The following is a 22,708-nucleotide window of genomic DNA, read 5'->3' as shown; positions in this document are numbered from 1 at the left end:
GGTTATCTTCTCACGTCTGCTGATGTCTGGGTGGCTTTGTCTGCTTCCCTTTAGCCACCTTTTTGTTTGCTCATGTGATGGTTTGTCTCGCTCTCACGTTTCCCTTCGCCTTGTCTCCCGACATTTAGATAACCGCGAGGGCTTCTGTTTCACTGAGGTTCTGACCACTCTGTGTCAGATGACATCCAGTAACAGAAACAAGGTGACCAAGTCGGAGTGTTGCTGTGATGGGGGCAGGGGCTGGGGTGACAACTGTGAGCTTTGTCCCCTCCCTGGGACCACCCACTTCAAGAAAATGTGTCCTCTGGGACATGGATTCACCACGGATGGCAGAGGTATTCCGCAATTAAATATCCATCTTCCGTATTTTCCGGACTATAAGGCGCACCTAAAAACCTCCAATTTTCTCAAAAGCCGACAGTGCGCCTTATAGTCCGGTGCGCCTTATATATGGACACAATTCCTCAATTTAAACTGGCCCGAAGCATTGTGTCATGAAATCAATCATAAGTGGCCCGCTGAAGACTATGAATTATGAATCAAAAAGACTATGGGCTATTTTGTGATTATAAAGTAATTTGTTGCGTCTGAAGTTGAAATAAAAAAAAATAAATGGAGAATAATTTGATTTGGATTAAAAACCTGACATGATGCATTAATGGTGCGCCTTATAGTCCGGTGCACCTTATATAAGGAAAAAGTTTTAAAATGGGCCATTCATTGAAAGTGCGCCTTATAGTCCGAAAAATAGGGTAATAAATCCAAGGCTGAAGAACAACCGTTGAGTTGGAAAACGGCTACTTACGCTCATGAACGCTTCTGCTCAGATATTGACGAGTGTCGTGTGATGGGGAACTTATGCAAGCACGGCAAGTGCGTCAACACTCTAGGCTCGTACAGCTGCGTCTGCAAACCCGGCTACACCACGGACATCACCGGCACTCAGTGCATGGGTAAGCCAACAGTTCACATCCATCGCTCTTCATTTTATGGACTCGTTTCTTGTCATGCCTGCCTCTTGTCCCCGTTCCCGCTACCTCGTAAAGGGCCAAAACCACACGGGTAGACGACTGCCCACACACGCACATACGGCCCGAGTCTGTAGATCTCGACGTCTGCTCTCGTGGAATACTGTATTTATGGAAAAGATCAAGCGATGTCTCACTGCTGTGTTTCGTTGCAGATGTGGATGAGTGCATACAAGCACCAAAGCCTTGTAACTTCATTTGTAAGAACACAGAGGGTGGATATCTTTGTTCCTGCCCCCGTGGATACATCCTACAGGAAGATGGAAAGAGCTGCAGAGGTGATGCGCTCACTCGATTTTCAAACGCATAATTTTGGCTAGGACTGCCACTGCCTCCAAGTTCATTCGCAGTTCACTTGTAGGTCTCTGACTGTAGACGGACTGGAATTTGACTCAGACAAAGAGTAGCCCTCATACGGCAGTGTGTGCAATCATCTCACAATATAGTCTAACAACAATGATGTCATGTCTCCCGCTTCCTTTTCAGACTTGGATGAATGCTCGACAAAACAACACAACTGTCAATTCTTGTGCGTCAACACTATCGGCGCGTTCACCTGCAAATGTCCTCCTGGCTTCACCCAGCATCACACCGCCTGCATCGGTAAATAAACACAAGCAGAACACCGATTGACTTACCCGTCTAAATATTTTTCTCCTCAGAAGTGCTCTTGTCTCTGTGTATAATGAGCCGGATAAACATGTTAAGTCATGATGTGCTTGTGACTTCCTGTGTCCGGTGTTCTTCGCCAGTGTCACTTCTTGTGTCATCAAGCATGCTTTGTCATAGTCTTCAGTGAACTCTCTTTGAGCTCACTCTCATCTTATTAGAATTTTATCATTTGTAGTTTTGCAGCATAGCGAGTTTGTTATGGGACTTGGTAATGGATTCTCCTGACGACCATAAGCTTTTTTCCAGGCCATAAAGCAGCTCCCATGACCTCACATCCATCCAGAGGCAGAGGAGCTCTCAGTCTCAAGTGCAGAATGAAATATCCCATGGCTTATGGCACATATGTTGTCGTGCGGGGGTGTTGTTTCAGTTGTTTATTTTGACAAGAAGATTAAAAGACATTTTTAGTTGGTTTGTACAGATCACATTAATAGTGATAGAAAAAAATCCAGATGTTGTGAACTCACAGCACATCAGTATCAGTGTATATCTATGACAAATTCTCACATATTTAACATTTAAGCCAAAGAAAGGTTGATGAAATTACTAAAATCCCAACAAGATAAAATAGGTGCTGCGTTTGTGCTTCCGTCCACTTATGAGTAGAAATGCATGAGAAAAAAAAACCCTGTTCATTTGTAGGTAATGCTCGTGACTAAATATCGGTCTGAAATATTCTCCTCGATTCTGTCTTGTCCTATTTAGCCTTTCTCTCTTATTTTGTGATAATGGGAACCATTCCTCCTTTGTGTGTGTCAGACAACAACGAATGCTCAACAGACCCGAATGTTTGTGGCGCCAATGGTGTTTGCCAGAACACTCCGGGGAGCTTCAATTGCGACTGCCAGCGAGGATTCTCATTAGACCCCAATGGACAGAGCTGTGAAGGTTTGAAAACAACTAGCAAGCATTGTTTCAGTCTTAGCTAATCAAAGGAAAAACGTTGACTGGTTGTCTTGTGGGTTTTTATTTTTTTTTATTTTTTTTATTTTTTTTATTTTGCGTCCCAAAGACACTGACGAGTGTGACGGTAGTCACAGGTGTCAGCATGGCTGTCAGAACTTAGTGGGCGGGTACCGCTGCAGCTGTCCACAAGGTTACCTGCAGCACTACCAGTGGAACCAGTGTGTGGGTAAGCAAAACCACTGTGTTCTCTTGTGATTCTCCCCACTCCATCGCGGAAAAACAATAACATGTAATGTACTGATTTTTCATGCTTGTCAATCTCTCAGTCAATGCACTATCGAAAATAAACACGCCATCTAGTGGCCGAAAGTGGGATCACACCAACAAAGTTGCGCCATAACTGAACCAGAAAATATCTGCAAAATAACGCTTGTCATGCAATGGGAGGGGCTTTTACAGTACTTTCCCCATTGACTCAGGTGGTAAAAGATGGGCGTATTGTTTACTCGTGTTTTAAGAAGGTCTGAAAAATCATCTCCACGTAGTGCTGACATCCAACTTTTTCCCCACTATTGTTTGGGCCATTTAAGTGCACTGACCTTCTGCTTGTTTACTTCCCCTCAACTTCCTGTGACCCAGATGAGAACGAGTGTCAGAACAGTCAAATCTGCGGGGGAGCCTCGTGCCACAACACTCTGGGGAGCTTCCGCTGCCTCTGCCCCACCGGGTTTAACTACGAACAGACTTCCGGGGGCTGCTCAGACATCAACGAGTGCTCCAACACCCAGAACCCCTGCAAGTTTGGATGCTCCAACACAGACGGGGGCTACCTCTGCGGTTGTCCTACTGGCTACTACAGGGCCGGACAAGGGTACGCTAACAAGCGAAGGCTTGTGTTTGACTGCAGCCCGTTGTTGTGTATGGCAGTCTAATGGCTCTTGTATTTGCTTCAGGCACTGTGTCACAGGCTTGGCTTTTGGTGGTGCTGACCAAAGTGCCGGTCAGGGAGAGGAGGACGATGAGAATTCCCTGTCTCCCGAGGCCTGCTATGAGTGCAAGATCAACGGCTATCCCAAGAAAGGGCGCCAACGACGTAGTACCAATTCAACACAGGGTGAACCCGGAGATGACATGCAGGTAATTTAGTCAGCCGTAATTATAGATGCCTCTATAGCCCTGTGATTTAGCTGCTTCACATTTTAGCAGTTTAAGGTTGCATCAAAGTGGTGCTTTGAGGTGCAATTGTATAACTACGGTTATAAATAAAACATTTACATCATTTGATGCTCACATAAACTTTTAACACATAGTATTGCACTGGTGTGTACACTGTTATGTATAAACCCAACAATATGGATGTACAAGGTTAACTGTTTCTTTGCAGATGTCTGACAATGAGATGATCAGTCTGGCCAGTATGGACGTCGAGGACACGCTACACCTCCACCTAAACATCAGTGACCTGAGCAACCGTGACCGCATTCTTGAATTCACTCCGGCTTTGTCCGCCCTCACCAACCATGTGCGCTACAGCATCGACTATGGAAACGAGGCAGGCTACTTCAAGATCAACCAGAGGGAGGGCGTAAGCTACCTGCATCTGAACAAGAAGAAGGGTCTCGCTCTGGGTGCGTACGACCTTCAGATCAGCAGCATCCCGCTGTACAGGAAGGAGGAGCTGACTGAGCTGGAGGACCGACATGATAAAGACTACCTCTCAGGGCAGCTGGGGGACATCCTGAAGATGAGGGTGCAGATCATCCTGCATTAAACAGGGCAAGACTGTGGAAGGCAGAAGTTGATGATCCACAAAAGGCTAAACATCTCCAACTCTGGGTCAGCGTTGCAGAGGTTGGGGGGTCGGTCACTTCAGCTTTCCCCAACAGGGAGATGGGCTTGCCACCAAAGAGACAAAGAGGAGGGGGATTGTGTGGGGGCAGGGGTGCAGCGTTGGTTTGCCAAAGATGATTCTACATATAAATACACTTTCTGTGGGGGAGCAAAAAAGCTGGCTTGAAAGCTAGTTGGAAAAAAATGAACACATTGCGTTTACAACTTAATTGAAAATGTGTTTTACAATTATTGGTTTGCATGTTGTATGATGATATGTGGAATCGGTGCCACTTTGAACGTTAAGCGTTAAGGACAACCAGAAACTCTCTGGGTTGTGTTTTGTTTGTTTGTTAATTTTTTTACGACTGTGGCCTAGTGGAAGAAAAGCATGTCCCATTAGTCTGGCATGAATTCATTTCCTCCCCTCAGGTAGGTGACTGAACAAACCCGGACAAAGCACATTTCTGCCTTCAATGATGTGGAATCGTGACAAGCTCAGTTAGGAGAGGAAAGGAAGCCACTAAGGACTATTGAGATGTAATCGCGTTTGGCTTGGACGGCTCCTACTGCGTATTTAAACAATACTTTGCCACCTTTTTCTATGGCCCATTCATATTTACCGGTGCTAGCAACACAAACGCATAGCTTTCAAAATGCACTGTCCCACCATACAAAAGTCTGTTATCCCATCAGCCACTCCGATTTCATGTGCGCTATTTTCCCTAAGTCAACCGCTCTCCTCTATATTTCATGTAAATTGTGTTTATACTGTAATAACCGATGCCACTTTTAATCTATGTTGACTTTGTAAACTAGAGGAAGCCCCTGGAATACAGGAGTTTGTAATGGTGCTTATAATGACCAACTACTTCCTTTAACTATACAATCACATATCTGAACACAGACAAACACCTTTGACATTAATGATGGCAAACCTGGACCTTCTTGATCATGCACTGAGGCCTTCATGGCCACACAATTCTCACGTACAATCAGTGCCGCATAACCGCAGGCCAGCCTGACACCAGTCTCTTCTTGTTCACATCAGTGGGGGTTTAGTTGAACATTCACAATAAAAACATTCTTTTGGTGAAAATTGAATTGCTACTTGCCTTTTAATCACCTATACTCTTTTATATATAATGTACTTTATTTCCAGGCAGGGGCGGTTGTTCTTTTTTGGGTAATTTGCGCTCCCTTGTGGAGTTGCCCGCTGCAGCGACCAGGAAAGATGCATGATGAACTACCGCCTCTCAGTAAGTGCACGTGAAACAGAATGAACGTGAAACTCGGGAATGAGTCTTAATAAGAAACAACAAATTCCTAACACCAAATGATTTTATTGATTTGGTACGGTCAAAGTCAGAATACTAGCATTCAAAGTACGTAAAACAGTACTATGTAAAGATAAATAATATCTACTAGAAATATGTACTTAATGTCTGTCCAGAAACATCTGCTGTTGCGTCAGGCTGTCTGACACATTTAAAGAAAGTCTAAAGCTCCAACTGAAGTTTTTCAATCGGTATGCGTCTGTGCAAGCCAAGGTTGGACAGTTTTCAGGCAGCTTTGCATAAACCTTGTCATACACTGCCCTCATGTGGAGAAATGCAAAATTGCTAAGACTCAACAATACTCAGATTTAAAGAGATGTTAACTCAGACTCGTGTAAAAATAATATTTAATAACAAAATGTAAAACATTAATGGGTACAGTTGAGTCCGGTTGACCCAAAGCCTCCTGTCCCACGCTCAGTGTCATCTAGTCTCTGAAAAAGACATTTTCATGTAATGATTAATTATTGTACATGAAAACCTTTTAACCATGTTTTCAGAAGTGTGCGTTGGCGTCTTACCTCCTCCTCAACTAATTCTGGGTAGGCGATGCGCTCACACACCAGTTGTGCAATCCGATCACCTTTTTTAACTGGAAGTTTGGATACACAAAATAATGTGTTAGATGTTAATTGAGAAAAACCTTTTTAACCTATAACCAATTTTCATATTCAATTTTAAATGCTGAAAATGATGTACTTTTTTTTATGCCTTAAATTCTTTTCCCCAAAAAGATGGATCAGAACAATTAAAATAAAAAAAATGTAAAAAAAAATAAATGTTCAGAACATTCCACAGGGGGTTTATTGGAAATCGATAAGTCTTAAGGATGAGGTAAAATTCACCAAATTATAAACCAACTGACCAATTAAACATATCTTTCATTTGAAAAAATTTGCATTCAACTTTCACGAACGTCTTAGAAATTCAATAGAACTGATGTCCCATTTTTCTTCAATTTGATAGTTCCTAATAAATAAATAATTATTTGATCCTTTTTTTTGTAGTATAGTTGACACAAATGTTGGCCTTTGAGAAGTCAGTAACGCACCTTCAAATGTCTGTTTGCTGAAGTTAAATAGGACAACACCCACATTGCCTCTGTAGTCCTCATCAACGACTCCAGCTAAGAATACACAGGAAGGGAAATAATTAAAATCAACCTGATGAAAGATATTTGACCCAATTTAATGTATTTTATCCTATTAAGCAGAAATGGTGTGTCTGTCCGTGGTGTAGAAAGAGTGAGCAATGTGACAATCCACTCACCTCCAACGTCAATAAAGTGCTTTGCTGCGAGACCAGATCTTGGTGCTGAAAAGAAAGTGCAGTAAAATTACTGCTTAAAAAGTTAGTGTATTTGCATACAAACGGGTTTTTATTTTTTTTTAATTCTTATGTGTGTGTGAAAGCAACTCACCCACTCTGCCATAACAACCATGTGGCACTGCTATCTGGATGTCAGTTTTCACGATGACCTTGTCCATTGAGCCGATTGAATAATCATATGCACTGAATAATAATAATTAAAAAAAACGTTTTCTTAATCTTGTTTGATTTTACCATCATTTCGTCTTGTTTGTGAGCAATGGGTATTGTTTAATGTCAAGGGCTGCACGTTGAGTTATTTGTGCATGATTTTAGAAAAATGAATGAAAAGTAACCTGTAGAGGTCGAATCCAGCAGCTTTTGAGGAGCCTTTGGTGGGTGTAGTGGCATGTTCCGAAAGTTTGGCGAAGCGAAGAACGGATCCTTCCTCGGTAAGGTTGCGTTTGAACTTTTTCGATGGAGAAGGTTGGGTGGCATCAGCAACCTCTGGGACAGGCATGCAGGCAGGCATGTTAGGATCGGCACAGTGCAAAACCAAACAGCAAAAATAAAACAAAAATAAAAGTGAAATGTCTTCACTCGCTTCTGGAGTAAAACGACTGCAATGATCAACGAACGTCTTCGCGCCAGTTCATTTTAAAAAATACGCGGGTCGGGCTTGCAGTTAGCCCCACCTCCGAATTTTTCGCTCTTTTCATTTGAACGACTACGTCACTTCCAGTATGTCGCGAGAGTTCTCCTGTAAATACGATAAGAGCAGGAAACAGATGGGAACCGCGTCCAACCTTGCTTATACGTTCGCGTAGATTCTACGCCGTAGAAGAATAGCAGAATAAACCACGTGTGTTGTTGCTGTCGTCTCGACGTTCAGTCTTCAATACAGGTTTCCAGTATGCTAAACACAACGCTCACTGAAATACTAATGAAGCTAACGTCACGTAGCAATGCGTAAGGTAATATATTTTTCAGGTGCTTGCCTTTGTTATGACTGATCATTCGAGAGTGAAATTGCCTCCTCAAAGAGAGCAGGTTTCTGACAGCGTGAGAACACATAGACATTACTGTCATGTCTGCAAACAAACGTAGTACAATACAGACACGTAAACTAGCTGAGCCTTTAATCGCTGAAGCACACGTCTCCCTCCCCGCCATATTGAATGTGGTATTTGAAGACACCTCATTCGTTTGTGACTTGCAGATCGACGGCTTGTATATATAAGCAAACAATACAGACAAAATTAACAACTGCAAATTTATTTTATAAATGATTTTTTTCAAGTACACACACAAGTACACTTAAATAGAAAAACATTGCATAAAGTCAGAATGATTATGAAACAATGGTTACCTAAACAAAACCTTAAATATATCGAAAATTAAAAACAACATGCCATGGGTAAATTTACGAAAGTATTTTACATTTTTTTCAACTTAAGACAAAAAAAGATAAGGTTATGTGTTATTGCAGTCCATGGTCTTAAATCATTGATACAAAGTAGTTTATTCCCAAAAATACAGATTAATACGGTGAGACTCCTACTATTTACATTTATTTTGCAGTAACAGGTCCCAGGTGTTCATTCAAAGGGATCTGAGACTGTGGATGCAGAATGTTTGATGTGTGCATCTTATGCATTTAAAACAATCCATAAGTGTCCGTTATTGATATCGTGATGGCACCCTGTAGTAAGATAAGTGTTGCTGATTAGTAACCTCACTTTTGTTTCACATCTAAAGGTTCTGGAACGGTCCTTGAACATGGCTTATCATCACAGCACTAGCATTCACTTCAAGCAAACACATTCCTGTGCAAGACTCTCATGAGTAGAAGGTGAGCACACTCTTGTGGTTGCCTCTTATGAGGATGGTGGGTGGGAGGTCCTTGGTCAGAATGTCCAACCAGGCCATGTAGAGGAAGTCAGAGATGCTTTCCTTTCGTGCGATAGGCATGCTTCTGCAGGGGGGTCAGGCGCTCCGAGTCAGACTCTTCAACGGATGAGTTCAAGTGGTTATAGTGCTCGGACGGTTCTACTTACACCACAATCAGGTTAGCGGATTTGGAGTTCTCCTGAAGCAACTCATTCAGTCGAACCTGCAGGTTGGTCTGTAAAGCAGAAGCGGTTTTGCTCATTTTTGGCTTTCAACCAGTAATCATCTCCAGGAAGAGCAGATGGCAATGTCACAGGTCATATAGTTTGTGTTCTTTCTGCTCCGAGTGATTCAATTGTGAAATAATTTCTACATATTGGGGTGTCAAACATTCAGTCCTCAGAGAGAACACGTAATGCTTTTGCTCATTTTCTCCACCGAAGGTTGCCTTGAAGACCACTTAAATGACATTCTGAAATACACCGTTTTTCAGGATTTGGTGCGCTTCACATACCTTCTCCTCAAATTCATCCAACTCATCATCAGTAATCTTCCAAGGCTGATTTTTCCGCATAGCCTCAACCTGAGTACTGTCTCTGGTCCTCTCGTGAAGACGGAAAGGTTCAATCATGTCCTCCAACTTCTTCAAGCTGAGAGCATACAAATGAGGACATGGGGCACCAAGGGCAGACGTTGGACCAAGATGATTTTCCAACATGTACCTTTCGTTACGAGGCTTGATATGGATGTCATCGATGACTATGATGTCAGTGCATTGAATTCGGAACTTATGTAGCAGCAACTTCATCCTACAAGACAGAAAAGGCACACCATAAACTGTTAAATGTATATTTATTCACCACCAGGGAACATCTCTTCTAATTTCATGCCTTTGCCCTTGGCACACCACATCGACAGTTAATCAGACCCATGCTCGTTAGGCTATAATTAATAGTGAAACAATTAGCTGATTCCACTCACTCCTGTTTATCCATCTCGCTGCGTCCGGGCTGCCCTGCAACGAAAATTCTCATTTTGCAGTTGTTCCACTTCTTCCTGGTGGTGAGGATGTAGGGGAGCAGCAGAGTGAGACCTGTCAGAAAGCAGGCAGAACCATGAGACAAGTTGCTTTTTTGTGGAGAAGATTTAGATGATATGATATGATCTGGAGTCTCTAATGAGTGAGCAATTTGTTGTCCCTCACTGATGCAATATGCACCTGCAATGTTGCTACAAATATTCCGTAGACGTAGACATAAACATCTCAAGCGTCACCCACCTCCATCGTCAAAGAGCCACCACACGTCAAGTGTTCCTTTGGGCTGTTTGGTCTTAAACTGAGTACTGGCCTGCACTAGCTTCTCATTCATCTTGGCAACCTGTGGTGGTGGGGGGCCGCACACTGACACTGAGCGGGAGACAAAAGATTGGCGGCATGAGAGTTGGATGAGATGAGGCATTGTGAATAGCTGAGTGAATGTGGAGAGGGAAGATGGAGGAGGAGATGAAATGCGCATCAGCAGGAAGAGACATCCTTCAGCTCTAAAGTTCCACAGAGGCCTGATGCAGATAGGTTTCAAATAACAAGACACTTGTCATCAGATTTGCCAAACGTACTCACACTGTATTTTAGTAGAAGTAGAGATGCATGAATCGACATTTAAAAAAAAAAAAAACAACTGCTTAAGCAAAATATTTGTACTTGGGTTATGTACTTGGGTTATGTTCCACCATTGCTTGTCATCTTGGCAAAATGCAGCTCTTGTGTGTGCCAATGTTTGTCTGAGTACAGAGATGCTGGAACAAATAGAGTCTTAGTATTGGATTACCCCCCCCCCCCCCCCCAGACAAATCTTTTAGATTTCTTATATCCTAATGGGACTCTGGCGAGGTTTCCAAAACAGGACAGAAAGACATTGCTTCCATTTGGCAAATGCTCTTCAAATCCAAGACAGTAGAATTAAAGTAGTGTTTTTTTTTTAAAGATTTATCTCTTAATGCCGCCTTTACAAATAGAATGCATTTAACCTTACCTCGGGTGGTGAGCACTTGCTGAGAGGATTGTCTGGACTTCCTGAACAATCCTTTCCCTTTCCCTCCATTTGACATGAAATCACTGTCCAGCTCCTGTTGTTCCTTTGCTGATTTTATCATTTCATCTGAAGAGAGCATTTACGATACGTCATTACATTTGGCTGTTATTGAGGTTGCTGTCATATATTTGGTAGGGGTAATTCAACACTGCTGCAAACTATATTCACAATAACGCTCAACACTCTCAAAAGCCCACTTACATATATTGAAGCTAGCTAGCAGTGAACTTTGTTAGTCCTTCAAATGAGAAATAGATTTTCCTCGATAGTGCTCCTTGAGACTCAATAAATAGTGTCTATAAAAATACTGTATACTGACCTTCTGCCTCAATAATATGAGAAACATCAAGTCCCTGGTTTATCCTTAAAATTGCTGTTCCATATTCAAAGTCAAAGGCATCACTGTCAGAAATAACAGATTTCAGTTAAGTGCATGTAATTGCTCTGCGTAATTTATTCATAACAACTGTGTGGGAGGTGTGGGAGGATATATGCTAATAACTTACTGCAGCACTCCCACATAACTCTGGACTGCTTCTGAACCTGAAGTCTGCCAGTTTCTTTTGAAGCCCATCATCAGTATGTTGGGCTTCATGCGGCCAAGACCTGAGGCCTGTAAACATGGGCAAGCGTCGCAACAATTACATAATAGAGAAATAACCTACGGTACTTTGACTACATGTTTACGCAATTTTTTTTCATTTATTCTATTCCATTAATCGATTGTAGCATTGTGGATTAGTTATGGTGACTCAACAAGTCGCTTGCCTGAGGCTTTACAATTTTCATTTCTAAAACAATGCAAGAGCTCATTAAATGGCCATGTCTAAAAATCTGTAAACTGATATGGGATTCTGTTGGTGTTTATTTTTAGTGCCATAAACCAACAATACCTGTAGATACAGTCAGTCTATAGTCTTTGGTGTGGTTAAAAATACTGTGTTTTACATGAGAAAACAAAATGACCAAAAAGTTATGCAGTTTCCCAAACCAAGTTGTGTGGCTAGGCTGTTTTACTACCACAAGATCAATCTGCACATCCTGTGTCTAGCTGGGGCCCACATCCAGCACAGTGTTAATCATTTATAGCCTTTAAACTGACGTACTGTTTGAAGTAAAAAATCCTGACAATGAAACAAGGCCTTATCTGAGGTGAGGTGTGATAGTGGAACCCATAAGATTGTTTCCCTGCTTCTCATTAACTCTCTGCGCAACTTGGCAAATCCTTCTGAGCATAGCAATAGATACCCGGTGTATCTCTGAGGGACAACAACGGTCAATAAAAACAGCTTCTGCTATGTGTACGTTTCGTTCTCCCGTTACACTTTAACAAAATAGATTTTTCTGGGTCAGTTGGTTTGTTTTTTTGCATCACATTATTAGGCTGACCTGCAGCAGGGTCTCCACTCCGTCCCGGAATTTGTCACAATTTACGGCGGCGTAAAATGCTTTACGTTTGGTCTTCTTCAGCCATTGCTGATTCTTCTCCATGCCAGTGTTCATTTCAGGCAAGGCCTCTACTCTTGGACCCTGGAGAGATTAATGTGGACATAAATTGCCTTTGCTGCGCTACACAAATCTTTTACCACTGGACAACAATAAGATCTGAGAGCGGGACTTTACCACAAACACTTCACAGGTGAGGCAGAGTCCATAGTTCTTGGAAAAAGAGTGAGCCAGGTCTAGCAGAGCTGGCCTGGTCCGAGTGGCCCCTGTCAATGCCAAGATCTGAGGTCTGAAGAAAACGAGTATGTGTCACAGCAAGCAACTACACTTTCTTTCAAATAATGGCAACATGTCGCTATTTTGGGCTGGATAGATTACACCCAGTGGTTAAAGTGACCCTTTTCCAATTGGATTTGTTTACACCCATCCCAAGGGCATGTGTTAGGGCAATGTGTCGGAAGTGCAACGGCACAGTCTGAAAACCCTCGTCATCATGAAATGTCAATGAAATACACCAATCAACAATGTAGTACCTGTTCTACCAGTTGTTAAAGATGCAATATAAACTGTATTGCAAATTTGTCCTCACAAAAATATAGAGCTGGGCCTTGATGACAGGTCAAGTAAGACCCCATTGAAGGCCCAAACAACCAATGAATGGCTGGCTGAACTGTAAATGTTTATTTTTACTTGCAAAATCTTTACCTGAAGTTCTTGACGTGATCTTCTACTCCAGCTAGAGACAGAGCATTGCTGACCGCACTGACGAACGTCACCGCTTGAGTAGATGAGCCCCAGTTCACGTCTGGAGAGGACCATAATGGGTGAGTGCCAACAGACTGGAGGTAAAGCCCTAAACAAGTCTTATCAAGTCAAGTCAAGTCAAGTCAAGTTTATTTGTATAGCCCTAAATCACAAGCAGTCTCAAAGGGCTTCACATAGACAGAAATTGACAATTATTCTCAAAGCATCCCCTGATCTTAAGCTCCCAAAAGGGCAAGGAAAAACTTAAAAACCCCTAGCAGGGGGAAAATGAGAAACCTTGAGAAGGGACCACAGATGGAAGGATCCCCCTTTCAGGATCACCAGGTTGAAATGGATGCAGAGAGGGCACAAATGATACAACATGAAAATCAATTAAATCTTATCTATCTGCGCACAAACAAAATGGCTCACCTGGCTTCTTGACCTTGACATATACGTAGAGAAGGATCTCAATGGCGTAAGTGAGCAGCGCAGCCCACCAGTTAATGACAAACATGACACCACAGCACAGAACAGCACCCAGCAAGGACAACCACATGTTGTAAAATTTGTATGCTGGTCGCCAACCTAGTGAAACATGAGCAAGGTTATTAGCATGTTAGGTGTCATGGTAATTTCAAGTGATTAGATAAACATTTCACCTCAGCAACATGAATGAAACTTGCATATCCTCATGACATCAAATAAAAGCCACATCAAACAATTTGTTTTAACCAATTTAACGTAAGGTGATTGGAAACAGATTTTCATTTGCAATATTGAACTACCAGCAGACAACAGAGTGAAACAAACCAAGCTATTTTTATAGATAAATAGACAATAAACTGTAGTATGTCATGGTTACATACATTGGTATGTAAAAGGTGAATAAAAGGTTCAAAAGGGACCAAAAAAAAACAAGGTGCAGCAAATGTACAGTTTCCCTCACTAACTTTTTGAACGTGTGAATTCTGACTCAACTTTAAGTATGCACTTGTAGTGTTTTGAAGTTCACCATGTACCCACCTGGAGACTTTGCGTAGGAAGCATGGAAGCAGGAGAAATTGATAAGTGCGTAAGATGCCAAGAAGAAGTTTGAAATGATGGGCGCAATAGTATTGAGATTCCCTGGGGAGAGGAGAAAATGTACTTATTGGCGAAACATCCACAAAATAACCATTTCAATTTTAAAACTGCAGAATAGCTTCATTTTTCGTTTTAAATACTGAACAAACCGATGAGAATGAAGGCCACAGAAATGAAAAATGTGAGGATGTAACCACGGAGGGGCTCGTCGTTCTTGCCATGCCCTTTGGCAAAGATGTGCAGAGCTTTATAGATGTTGTCTTTGCACAGCGCCTGAGGCACAGAACAAATGATGAGTCAAGGAAGTACTTGAATTGTATCCAAAGAAGAACTATTTTGAGAAATTGTATACAGTGGTGCCTTGAGTTTAATTCATTTCGGGACCACGCTTATACCGTAAAATTGCCACGTCCCAAATCATCTTTATCTATTGTAATGAATGGAAATGCCAGTAATTTATTCAAATACCCAATCATCAAGGATCATGGAGTTTTCCTGAGACTTCTGAATGTCATATACTAGTAAATATATCTTGAAAATGTCGTGAACTTTAAAGGTAAAAATACCTTCCATATCAGATGTGTGCGTCATGGTGGGACTTGATAATATGTCAGCGATCAGTCGTCGGTGCAATGTGGTTGAAACGCATTACTGTTGTTTTTCGCCGGGCCGTTAAAGGAATAAAAATGATGTTTCACCTTCAAGAGCTGCTGCACTCTTAAGCCTTAGACTTAAGCCGGGTCACTTGTTTCTCAAAGCTCCACTGTAGTTCCATATTTATGAAACGTTTGGGAATGACTGACCTGGAAAACCTTGGGAGCACTAACAAGCGAAGCCAGTGCGGATGAGAGTGTAGCTGAAAAAGTTCCAGCTATGATGAGAGGACCAAAGCCTGACACCAAAGTCATCACCTGATGGACACATCAGTAAGAAAAGCGCTTCATTAGAGCCCTAATCCAGTATTTGAGGCTCAGCCCTCAGGAAGAGGTGTTTACCTGGAAGTTGTTCATTGCGCCAAACTTGCAGCTTTCAACTGCGCAGGAAGAAAAATTGTAGCCAAGTTCACAGGCAGCAACGGCTGAATCTCCACATGATACGCCAGGAGTGATGAGATCAGTTATGTTTCCTGTCGCATCACGCACGACGCTGGCAGCTGATCAGAGAAAAAGATGACATTGTTGCAATCATTTGCATTGAAATTAAATCAAATGGTTGAACTGCATCCAAAAATGGATTTTTTTTTAAATGGAATGTACTTACAGACACAAAGACCCACACCCAAATAGGTGATACCCGTGATCAGAATAGCCAATAAGGTGCCTTTCGGAATGGCGGCCTGAGCATCCTGGAAAGTAACACAAATCTTTGTTAGATCATTTTACATTTGTAGTTAATACAATGACAATAATATTCTTCTGTAAAGAAAACAGAGTGTTAGTCTATTTGTTTGTGAGGGAAAAGTTACCCGTAAGTCACCGGAAATGTTGGCTCCTGCCAAGATCCCGGTCGCAGCAGGGAAAAATATGGAAAACACTGAAAAGAACGACTCTTGATTCCTGAAAGCCGGTGGAAGGTTTTCTAAGAAGATATTCACTGTAAAGGAAAATGCAGGGAAAATGACATCAGATGTGCTCTTGGACTAAGTACTACAGTGTTGTCATGATTAATCCATCTAGTATTTTTGCTTTGAATTGCGAGCACTAATTTGAGATACTGTATTGGGACGGTGAACTCAATTAAACATTTTTTTTCACAATAAGCAGCAGTTAGGAAAATAGTGACCAAATTGTCAAAATAAAAAGCCTTCAAATTGTTTAATGCCATGCCCAATTGATAGTGTCAAACCTAACATAAATAAAAAATAAATCACTTTTGGTATTTAAAACAGCCAAACAAATCCCTAAAGAAAGGCAGTGCTTGCTTAATGTTGACACACCACGGAAAACACCATTGACACGCGAACAATTAGCATCGAGAATCGCGGTGTTATAACCCCAACACATTTACAATACCACTGCATCTTACTGAGTCACTGACAATCACTAGGTCACTAGATACGGCAGCATACAGTAGCAACCCAGCAAACATTGTGCCTTCATGGCGGCCATGTTGGCAGGGATGCAGGCATTATACAGATATTGAAATTAAGTCATGACTGGCTCGTTTTCTTTTTTTTTTTTTTTTGATTGCCGTCCACACACACGGAATGTGCTGACACGAGATAAGTGTCACTTGAGGCACACAGCTTGAAATGAGCGTACGTATATCACATCTACCAATGTTCATATCTATACTTACAGTAGTCACAAATCTAGTCTTTGTTGTGCCTGCATTGCTATTTTTTTTTGGTGACTCCCTGGTGTCCAAGGAAAGTGCAATTTATTATTATTATTTATTTATCATTGAAAACACAAGCACATTATTTTTATCTCAAGTCACGGCTTTTCTGAAATTGCTTAAAATTTTCCTTTATAAGTCTGTCGAGTTGTTTTCTTACCATCATAATTAAATACCCCCTTGGATTTCTTCTCAGCGGAGGGAGGAATGAAGGTGCCCGCAAATACATTCACAATAGCCGCCAGTAGGATGAAGAGTAGAACTATCTGGGCCTGTGTGTGGCAATAGGCTTTAGTTTAATTTAGTGCAATACAAGGCATAAACATTCCCACAATATGCCTGAGGATTTTCAAACTAAACACTCAATGTGACACTAACCTTGGCCTCCCATTCCATTCCAGCTACAGATATGCCCAACAGCAGCACCACTGTGATGACTCCAATGATTCTAATGTCATTTAATGGATCCACCATGATTACATCATGCTCCTGAAGCGAGAGAACACAATTATGTCAGATATGAGTTACAGTAGCAGTTTGTTTCTTTCCCTGTATTAATCATTGAATCGCTTAAAAAAGAATACATTTGCGGGTACTGTTACTGTGTGTATCAATAAATCATTATGATGTGATCAAAAACCCTTGCGCACTATTCTTTTTGTTCTTATTCTATAGTTGGAGGTAAGATAGAATGAAAAAATATTGATGATTTTTTTTCTTTTTCAGAAAAAGCTACACCTTGGTTTTGGTGAAACTGACCCATGTCCTACAGCTGATTTACTCAAGACTGGAATGCGCTGGTGAAAGATGAGAATCTACTCCTTCTTTTGGTAGGCTAGGTGCTTTTTTTTTTTAAATGGCTCGTTTAAATTTCTGAGAGTCCTGGACTAATGGAATAAAACATTTGTGCGTTGACCAGCAGCATTTGAACCTTACGCACCACGAGTAATTCCACGACGGTCTCTGCAAATCCGACGACATACATGGCTACAGCCACTGCATTGGCAAAGGCAAATATCAGGCCGATGGAACCACCAAACTCTGGTCCCAGGCTGCGTGATATCAGGTAGTAGGCCCCGCCTACACACACACAAAGCAGATAATTCATCTTCACGCAGCTCATTATTTGGTATCTTATGAGATGTTATGACTTACCTCCCCTGACCACACCATTAGTGCAAATGGCTGACATGGAAAGGCCAGTGATTGTTGTCACCACACAACTGAGAGCAATAACCACTATTCCCAAACCTGGAATGTGCAAAAACCATTACTTTTTCAAACGTAAACAATCAGCAATCATGCATTCTTATTAAACACTCTGTAAAAATCAAACCCACGATCACCTTTGCACAGAGTCCCAAAGGAGACTGAAACTGTCGATTATCGCCACGTCGTTGCAAGCTATTCCAAATAGTTTAGAACAAAAGCTGGTGCTGATCAATATGTTCTTGCACAAGGAAAACATTCTCCGTCTCCACTTCCTCTACTTTATATACAGTATGCACAGCATAAAAGGTGTTTTTTTTTAAATAGGTCATTTAAACATCAGCAGAAAAAACCTGATCTGTGAAATCAAACCCAGTTTTCTCAAATGCAGTCCAAGTGCAAAATTAACTTTCTTGATTAATTTCCTGATAATGTTTTGACATAACATGCTGAGCAGAAAAACTTGCCCATGACCTGTCACTTTCTGATAAAGAAATTAGGACCTTCGTTGCTTTTATTACAATAGAATACTTCAATTGCAGGCCAATACCAAAACCAGTGGCACAAAACCCCAATCAGATGTTGAACTGGACTCATTTTGTCCAACAACACTGACTCACCCCAGCCAGCTTGGCCAAACACCCAGGACAGGCGGATGAACAACATGACGCCCCAAATGTTCAGCATGCATCTCACCTGTGGATGACAAATAGCATGGGTGAAGGCCTTGATCTATTTTAAGATAATCCAATTACGCAGTGTGTCTTTTATAAACCCTTTTAAGTACTAGCATTAGAATTTAACCAGTGGAATTTTATAATACCAGCAGTTGTACTAATAACAGGCAGTTGAAAACCAGTGCGCAGTTTGGCTTCAGTGCTAACATACTTAAGTCATTCTACTAGTGCACAGAAATGTCATACTGTAGTGGAAAAAAAAGAAATTCTCATTCTACTAGTGCACCCAAGTCACTCAGTGTGCAGAATTGTCTTATTAGTGCGGATAAAGAGCGTTCCAGTGCATGGGGCAGTTCAGCGCACTCGGAGGATATTGAATAAATATTCCAATGGCCTTTCTGTAGAATCTGCTTTCATAAAACATTTGGAGCCTGTCACGGCCCACCAAAACTTACCAGGACCCCCCTTATCCAGCCGAACTTTACAGCTCCTTTGCCACTGTCAAGGGGAACAACGGACTCCACGTCGTCCGAGGGGGTGCCGTTGCTCCCCTCATAATCATCCTCCACGGTGTCTGGGACAGAGATGGCTCCATTCTGCTGGAAAAGCATCAGAGAGGAGTAAGATGCACTTTTACCTTAATGAGGTTTACTTAGAAGTAGAAGCATTTGTTTTCTCATCAGGATGAAGATTGATATATCATTTGTCAATCCATTAAGAAGCTGTGTGTCTGCCCTTGAGAACTAAAGAGAAAAAGACAAAACTAATTTTAGCGTTCTAGGAAGATAAATATAGAGCATTAAATGACTCCCCAGCATCTCGTTTAGTCTGAGCTCACTCATGCGTTTAAATTCGTTGTTGTCAGACTGCCGGTGTGCTTTTCAATGCGATAAATTGCCCAAGTTTGCAATTTTAATTTGAAATAGTTCAAAACTATGTATCGTGGCCATTTGTCATTTAGCGAAATGTTTGTGGCATTTTTGTTATTGGATAACCTTGCACATTTTTCAATTTATTTTAAATTTGACAGCCAAGAGAAATACTGAAAACGAGTCCAGAAGGCTACTATAGTCAAGCCTGTAAAACTCAAATGACCTATTAGCCCATCTCTTTTGCAATAGGAAGCGTCATAAAAGGTCAAATAAAAATAAATAAAAAAGCTGTAAAAGTCTTAAGTACTCAAATGATGGAATAACTTCTCGTGCTTTTTTTTCACAAGTCTTTCAAGTTAATCTGTGAACTTTGTGGATTGTTTTAGGTGTCTTTAGGTGAACTTTACAGTATGTAGTTTTTTGACTGATCTTTGCTTTTACTACCCACAACTAAAGATAGATATCGACACATTGTACTTTGTATTTTATTGGCTCCTTACTTTTTTCATTTCTTCGGATGACTACATAAGACATAGAATAGATAAAAAGACCAAGAGGTCATTGATTCTGATCTTGGAGTTTTTATAAGGCATAAAATGAAACTGGGACAGGAGCGGCGTGAAGCAGGGAGGATTCATGACAGGCAAAACGTTCGAGAGAAGCAGGATCCATTCATGGTCTTATTTAAGAAGATTCAGAAATTCCCAATCTGTTACGGAAAATGATATGCAGGTAAAGTGAATTTTTTTTTAGTTGTTGTCAATGACTAATTTAGATTTTTTTTTTTAGCAAATCTATTGGAATATGTTTTCATAGCATGTCTGTTAATTTTGCGCTAACCAAGTTGATATAGTTATTTTGTGTGTAGCGACTTTACGAATAATATTGTTAAATTTTTTTAATCTCACTTAAAGAACTTGAATCAGTGGTTCCACTTTTACAAGTCCTTTTTTTACATGAGTACGTACAACAAAACTAATGGCTGACACCTCTAAAATCCTTGATGAAAATGACATTTTTGATTCCTGAAGTCCATCCTCTATTCTACTGTCCATCATGCTTTTCTAATTGCATGAATTTTAGGGCAACAGTTATTTTGGCTCATCTACTTGGAGAGATTATTAATCGATATTTTTAACAGAAACTTTGAAATTGAAGATGGGGCTCCCAAGTAAGGAGGGTCAAGGAGATATATGTTGAGGAAGAATCTAACGTTTTAAGGCATTTTGACAAGCGTTTCAAAATTCTTACAGACTTTGGGCCAATCTTGTCTCATTGCTACTATGAATACTTTTTTAGCTTCTGGTGCTCTGTTAGGAGCTTGTCATGAATTCTAAAATAAGGGTCAGAAACTGGGTTCTCTTCACAACGTGAACTGCAGATAGATCATGAATGAGGACAAAAACACAAAACGATGACTCACCTTTTGAAAGACATCGTGCAGCTCCTGCAGCGATGGCCGCACGGCCCGGTGACCACTCACGCTGCCCGCATTACGATAGAAGTCAATATTGGGCACCCGGTCTAAAGTGTCGTGACCGAAGGCGCTGACGACCGAGGGCCGGACCGCCCGGAAACCATCGTCCTTGTCACAGACCGGCGGTCCATCCAGAGTGGAATCGTAAGCGAGGTTAACATGCTCCCCGCTGTTTGATTTGACCTTCTCCATCAGGAACGATGAAGGATCTTCTCGGGTTTGAAAATTCAAGGGGAAAACACTTGCGTGGGTTTGATATCTTCAGGCATCCAATAATCTTTTCGATGATTCAACCGCTTTATGGACATATATACTCCTGAGTCAAACTTCTTTGAAGAGCTCCTTCTTCTATATCGACTTGATTCATCTGTGACGGCCTACCTTTATACCCTACACCCTAGGGTCATATGCCAGCTATTTCAGCGATTGGCTAACTCTCAGGATCAACCCTCAGAAAACGGCTGTCACATATGTCCTTGCTCCATCACAAAGGCATTGCTTAACGATTAACCAAGTCATAAAATGCCAAATGAGAGATAACGGAGCTCATTGCCTGAGCTCTAGTGAATTGATTACTAATATTCTGAAGTGCAGTACATGTTGTTCAACGGTGGCACTTTATGGCACTATGGGTATTTCCTTTGACCAGAAAATGAATCACGCGACAAGAAAATCCCACCGAGGAAGCTCACAAAGCTAAGCAGCATAACACATTCATTGGTCGTTGCATTAATGAATCTAGATCAGCAGCATAACAGGTTAAAAAAAAGTTGAAAAGTCACTTTAATCATGAGTTAGTCTGAGTTATTTGTCACCATACGCCGCAGGAAAGTCTTTGAAGTGAATTTGGTGGATTGACTTGAAGTGACAAATAAGCCATAAAATGAGAGTTAATGTGATACCATGAATTACAGGAACATGCCTGAGGCATTTCTGTAGGAACACATGACTCCTGAACTGCCTTTAAAATACTTTTTAACAGGTAAACTTCCTTATTACCGACACACACTATGATTTATGCACCAGTGAAAGGCAGTCTAATGACTCAAAATCTGACCTTGAGGCTCCTTTGCAATGAAATGTAGTAGCCCAGCGTATGTTTTGTGCACTGATGGAAAGGAACTGTGGCAATAAAACTTATCAGAATTGGAACACAGAGACTTTAGCTATTTTCTTCAGGAATAGTACTGAATGAGTCATGCTGAAGAGAGGAAATTTTCCACTGTGGCATCCAGGCTTTCAATTCTTATCTTTGTTTCAAGCTCAGTGAAAAGAAAAGACTAGTAGTGACATTAACACAGATTGGAAAAAAAAAAAAAAGACTGCAGTCTTCTACGGTGGACACACCTGGTCCTTGCTGCTGCCTTCCGACTGAACATAAACATCCTTCAAATTGGCAGCGCCACCAGACTCTTTTTTTTTTTTTGGCTGACTTAATTTAGAGGCTGCAGGTCACCTCAAACAACTGTATAGTTCATTTAGGACTTAGCAGTGGGGCGAGCACTCGAAACTGTGCGGGCTGTAACAGCGCAGGCAGGAAATCTTCATTATGTACTTGAAAGGGCTCAGGAGATGGTACACTGCAGCATTTCCTCACTGCAATGTGAACAAACGCAAAGTGTACACTATGCAGAGAAAAAAAAAATCCGTCAGTAAAAGTTACCACTGCTTTGACACTGTCTGTGTCTCCCAATTATTTTTCTTCTGTACTGTAAAACTATGGCAGTAACAGGGACACACAAAGCCTTTTTAAATATATCTAATGGATTTGCTGATTCAGTGCAAGTGGACTGTTT

The 22,708-nt window shown here is 41.3% G+C and overlaps 3 protein-coding genes and 1 long non-coding RNA gene across 4 annotated transcripts in view; 2 read left to right on the top strand and 2 right to left on the bottom strand.

Moving 5' to 3' along the window:
• The window catches only part of fbn1 (fibrillin 1), a 45,397-nt gene extending 39,857 nt beyond the window's left edge, over window positions 1-5,540 (top strand). The window contains exons 58-66 of the mRNA XM_061277133.1: window positions 129-335; window positions 828-953; window positions 1,184-1,306; window positions 1,515-1,631; window positions 2,460-2,588; window positions 2,713-2,832; window positions 3,246-3,477; window positions 3,560-3,743; window positions 3,991-5,540. Of these exons, the coding sequence (XP_061133117.1) occupies window positions 129-335; window positions 828-953; window positions 1,184-1,306; window positions 1,515-1,631; window positions 2,460-2,588; window positions 2,713-2,832; window positions 3,246-3,477; window positions 3,560-3,743; window positions 3,991-4,377 (1,625 nt within the window). The 3' untranslated portion in view covers window positions 4,378-5,540. The remainder of the gene's footprint in view (window positions 1-128; window positions 336-827; window positions 954-1,183; window positions 1,307-1,514; window positions 1,632-2,459; window positions 2,589-2,712; window positions 2,833-3,245; window positions 3,478-3,559; window positions 3,744-3,990) is intronic.
• Window positions 5,541-6,103: 563 nt separating this feature from the next.
• dut (deoxyuridine triphosphatase) lies at window positions 6,104-8,188 on the bottom strand. The gene is made up of 7 exons (XM_061277135.1): window positions 8,080-8,188; window positions 7,438-7,588; window positions 7,194-7,285; window positions 7,043-7,087; window positions 6,825-6,899; window positions 6,295-6,365; window positions 6,104-6,207 (listed from the first exon to the last, which is right to left on the bottom strand). The coding sequence occupies exons 1-7, from the start codon at window positions 8,168-8,170 to the stop codon at window positions 6,142-6,144; spliced, it is 591 nt and encodes a 196-aa protein (XP_061133119.1). The 5' UTR covers window positions 8,171-8,188; the 3' UTR covers window positions 6,104-6,141.
• Window positions 7,813-10,255, top strand: LOC133153085 (uncharacterized). Its single transcript, XR_009714246.1, has 3 exons — window positions 7,813-8,055; window positions 8,840-8,933; window positions 9,465-10,255. It is a non-coding gene; the product is annotated as an uncharacterized LOC133153085 (long non-coding RNA).
• On the bottom strand, window positions 8,468-21,104 carry slc12a1 (solute carrier family 12 member 1). The gene is made up of 26 exons (XM_061277137.1): window positions 20,859-21,104; window positions 19,019-19,162; window positions 18,507-18,582; window positions 17,833-17,928; window positions 17,618-17,757; window positions 17,056-17,166; window positions 16,838-16,949; window positions 15,806-15,933; window positions 15,601-15,685; window positions 15,336-15,493; window positions 15,144-15,251; window positions 14,490-14,613; window positions 14,281-14,382; window positions 13,687-13,842; window positions 13,216-13,315; window positions 12,688-12,799; window positions 12,454-12,594; window positions 11,571-11,677; window positions 11,384-11,466; window positions 11,005-11,130; window positions 10,251-10,379; window positions 9,953-10,064; window positions 9,694-9,780; window positions 9,486-9,621; window positions 9,139-9,206; window positions 8,468-9,056 (listed from the first exon to the last, which is right to left on the bottom strand). Exons 1-26 carry the CDS (start codon window positions 21,102-21,104, stop codon window positions 8,921-8,923), a joined length of 3,123 nt encoding a protein of 1,040 aa, XP_061133121.1. The 3' UTR covers window positions 8,468-8,920.
• Window positions 21,105-22,708: the final 1,604 nt, after the last annotated feature.

The sequence above is a fragment of the Syngnathus typhle genome, linkage group LG4 (assembly GCF_033458585.1).
Source record: "Syngnathus typhle isolate RoL2023-S1 ecotype Sweden linkage group LG4, RoL_Styp_1.0, whole genome shotgun sequence".
NCBI lineage: Eukaryota > Metazoa > Chordata > Actinopteri > Syngnathiformes > Syngnathidae > Syngnathus > Syngnathus typhle.
The sequence above is the reverse complement of the archived record's forward strand: the minus strand, read 5'-3'. Positions and strand labels throughout refer to the sequence as shown.

Bases quoted from the DNA above. Each gene is read 5' to 3' on its own strand.
- dut (XM_061277135.1), bottom strand. From the start codon at position 8,170: ATGACAGTAATGTCTATGTGTTCTCACGCTGTCAGAAACCTGCTCTCT. The intron at 7,589-8,079 runs GCAAGCACCTGA...TGCCTGTCCCAG, and splicing joins AATGATCAGTCATAACAAAG to AGGTTGCTGATGCCACCCAA. The intron at 6,900-7,042 runs GTGAGTGGATTG...GTGTATTCTTAG, and splicing joins GCACTTTATTGACGTTGGAG to CTGGAGTCGTTGATGAGGAC.
- slc12a1 (XM_061277137.1), bottom strand. From the start codon at position 21,104: ATGGAGAAGGTCAAATCAAACAGCGGGGAGCATGTTAACCTCGCTTAC. The intron at 16,950-17,055 runs GTTAGTGTCACA...TGCCACACACAG, and splicing joins GAATGGAATGGGAGGCCAAG to GCCCAGATAGTTCTACTCTT. The intron at 9,207-9,485 runs GTATGTGAAGCG...TCTGCTTTACAG, and splicing joins TGGATGAATTTGAGGAGAAG to ACCAACCTGCAGGTTCGACT.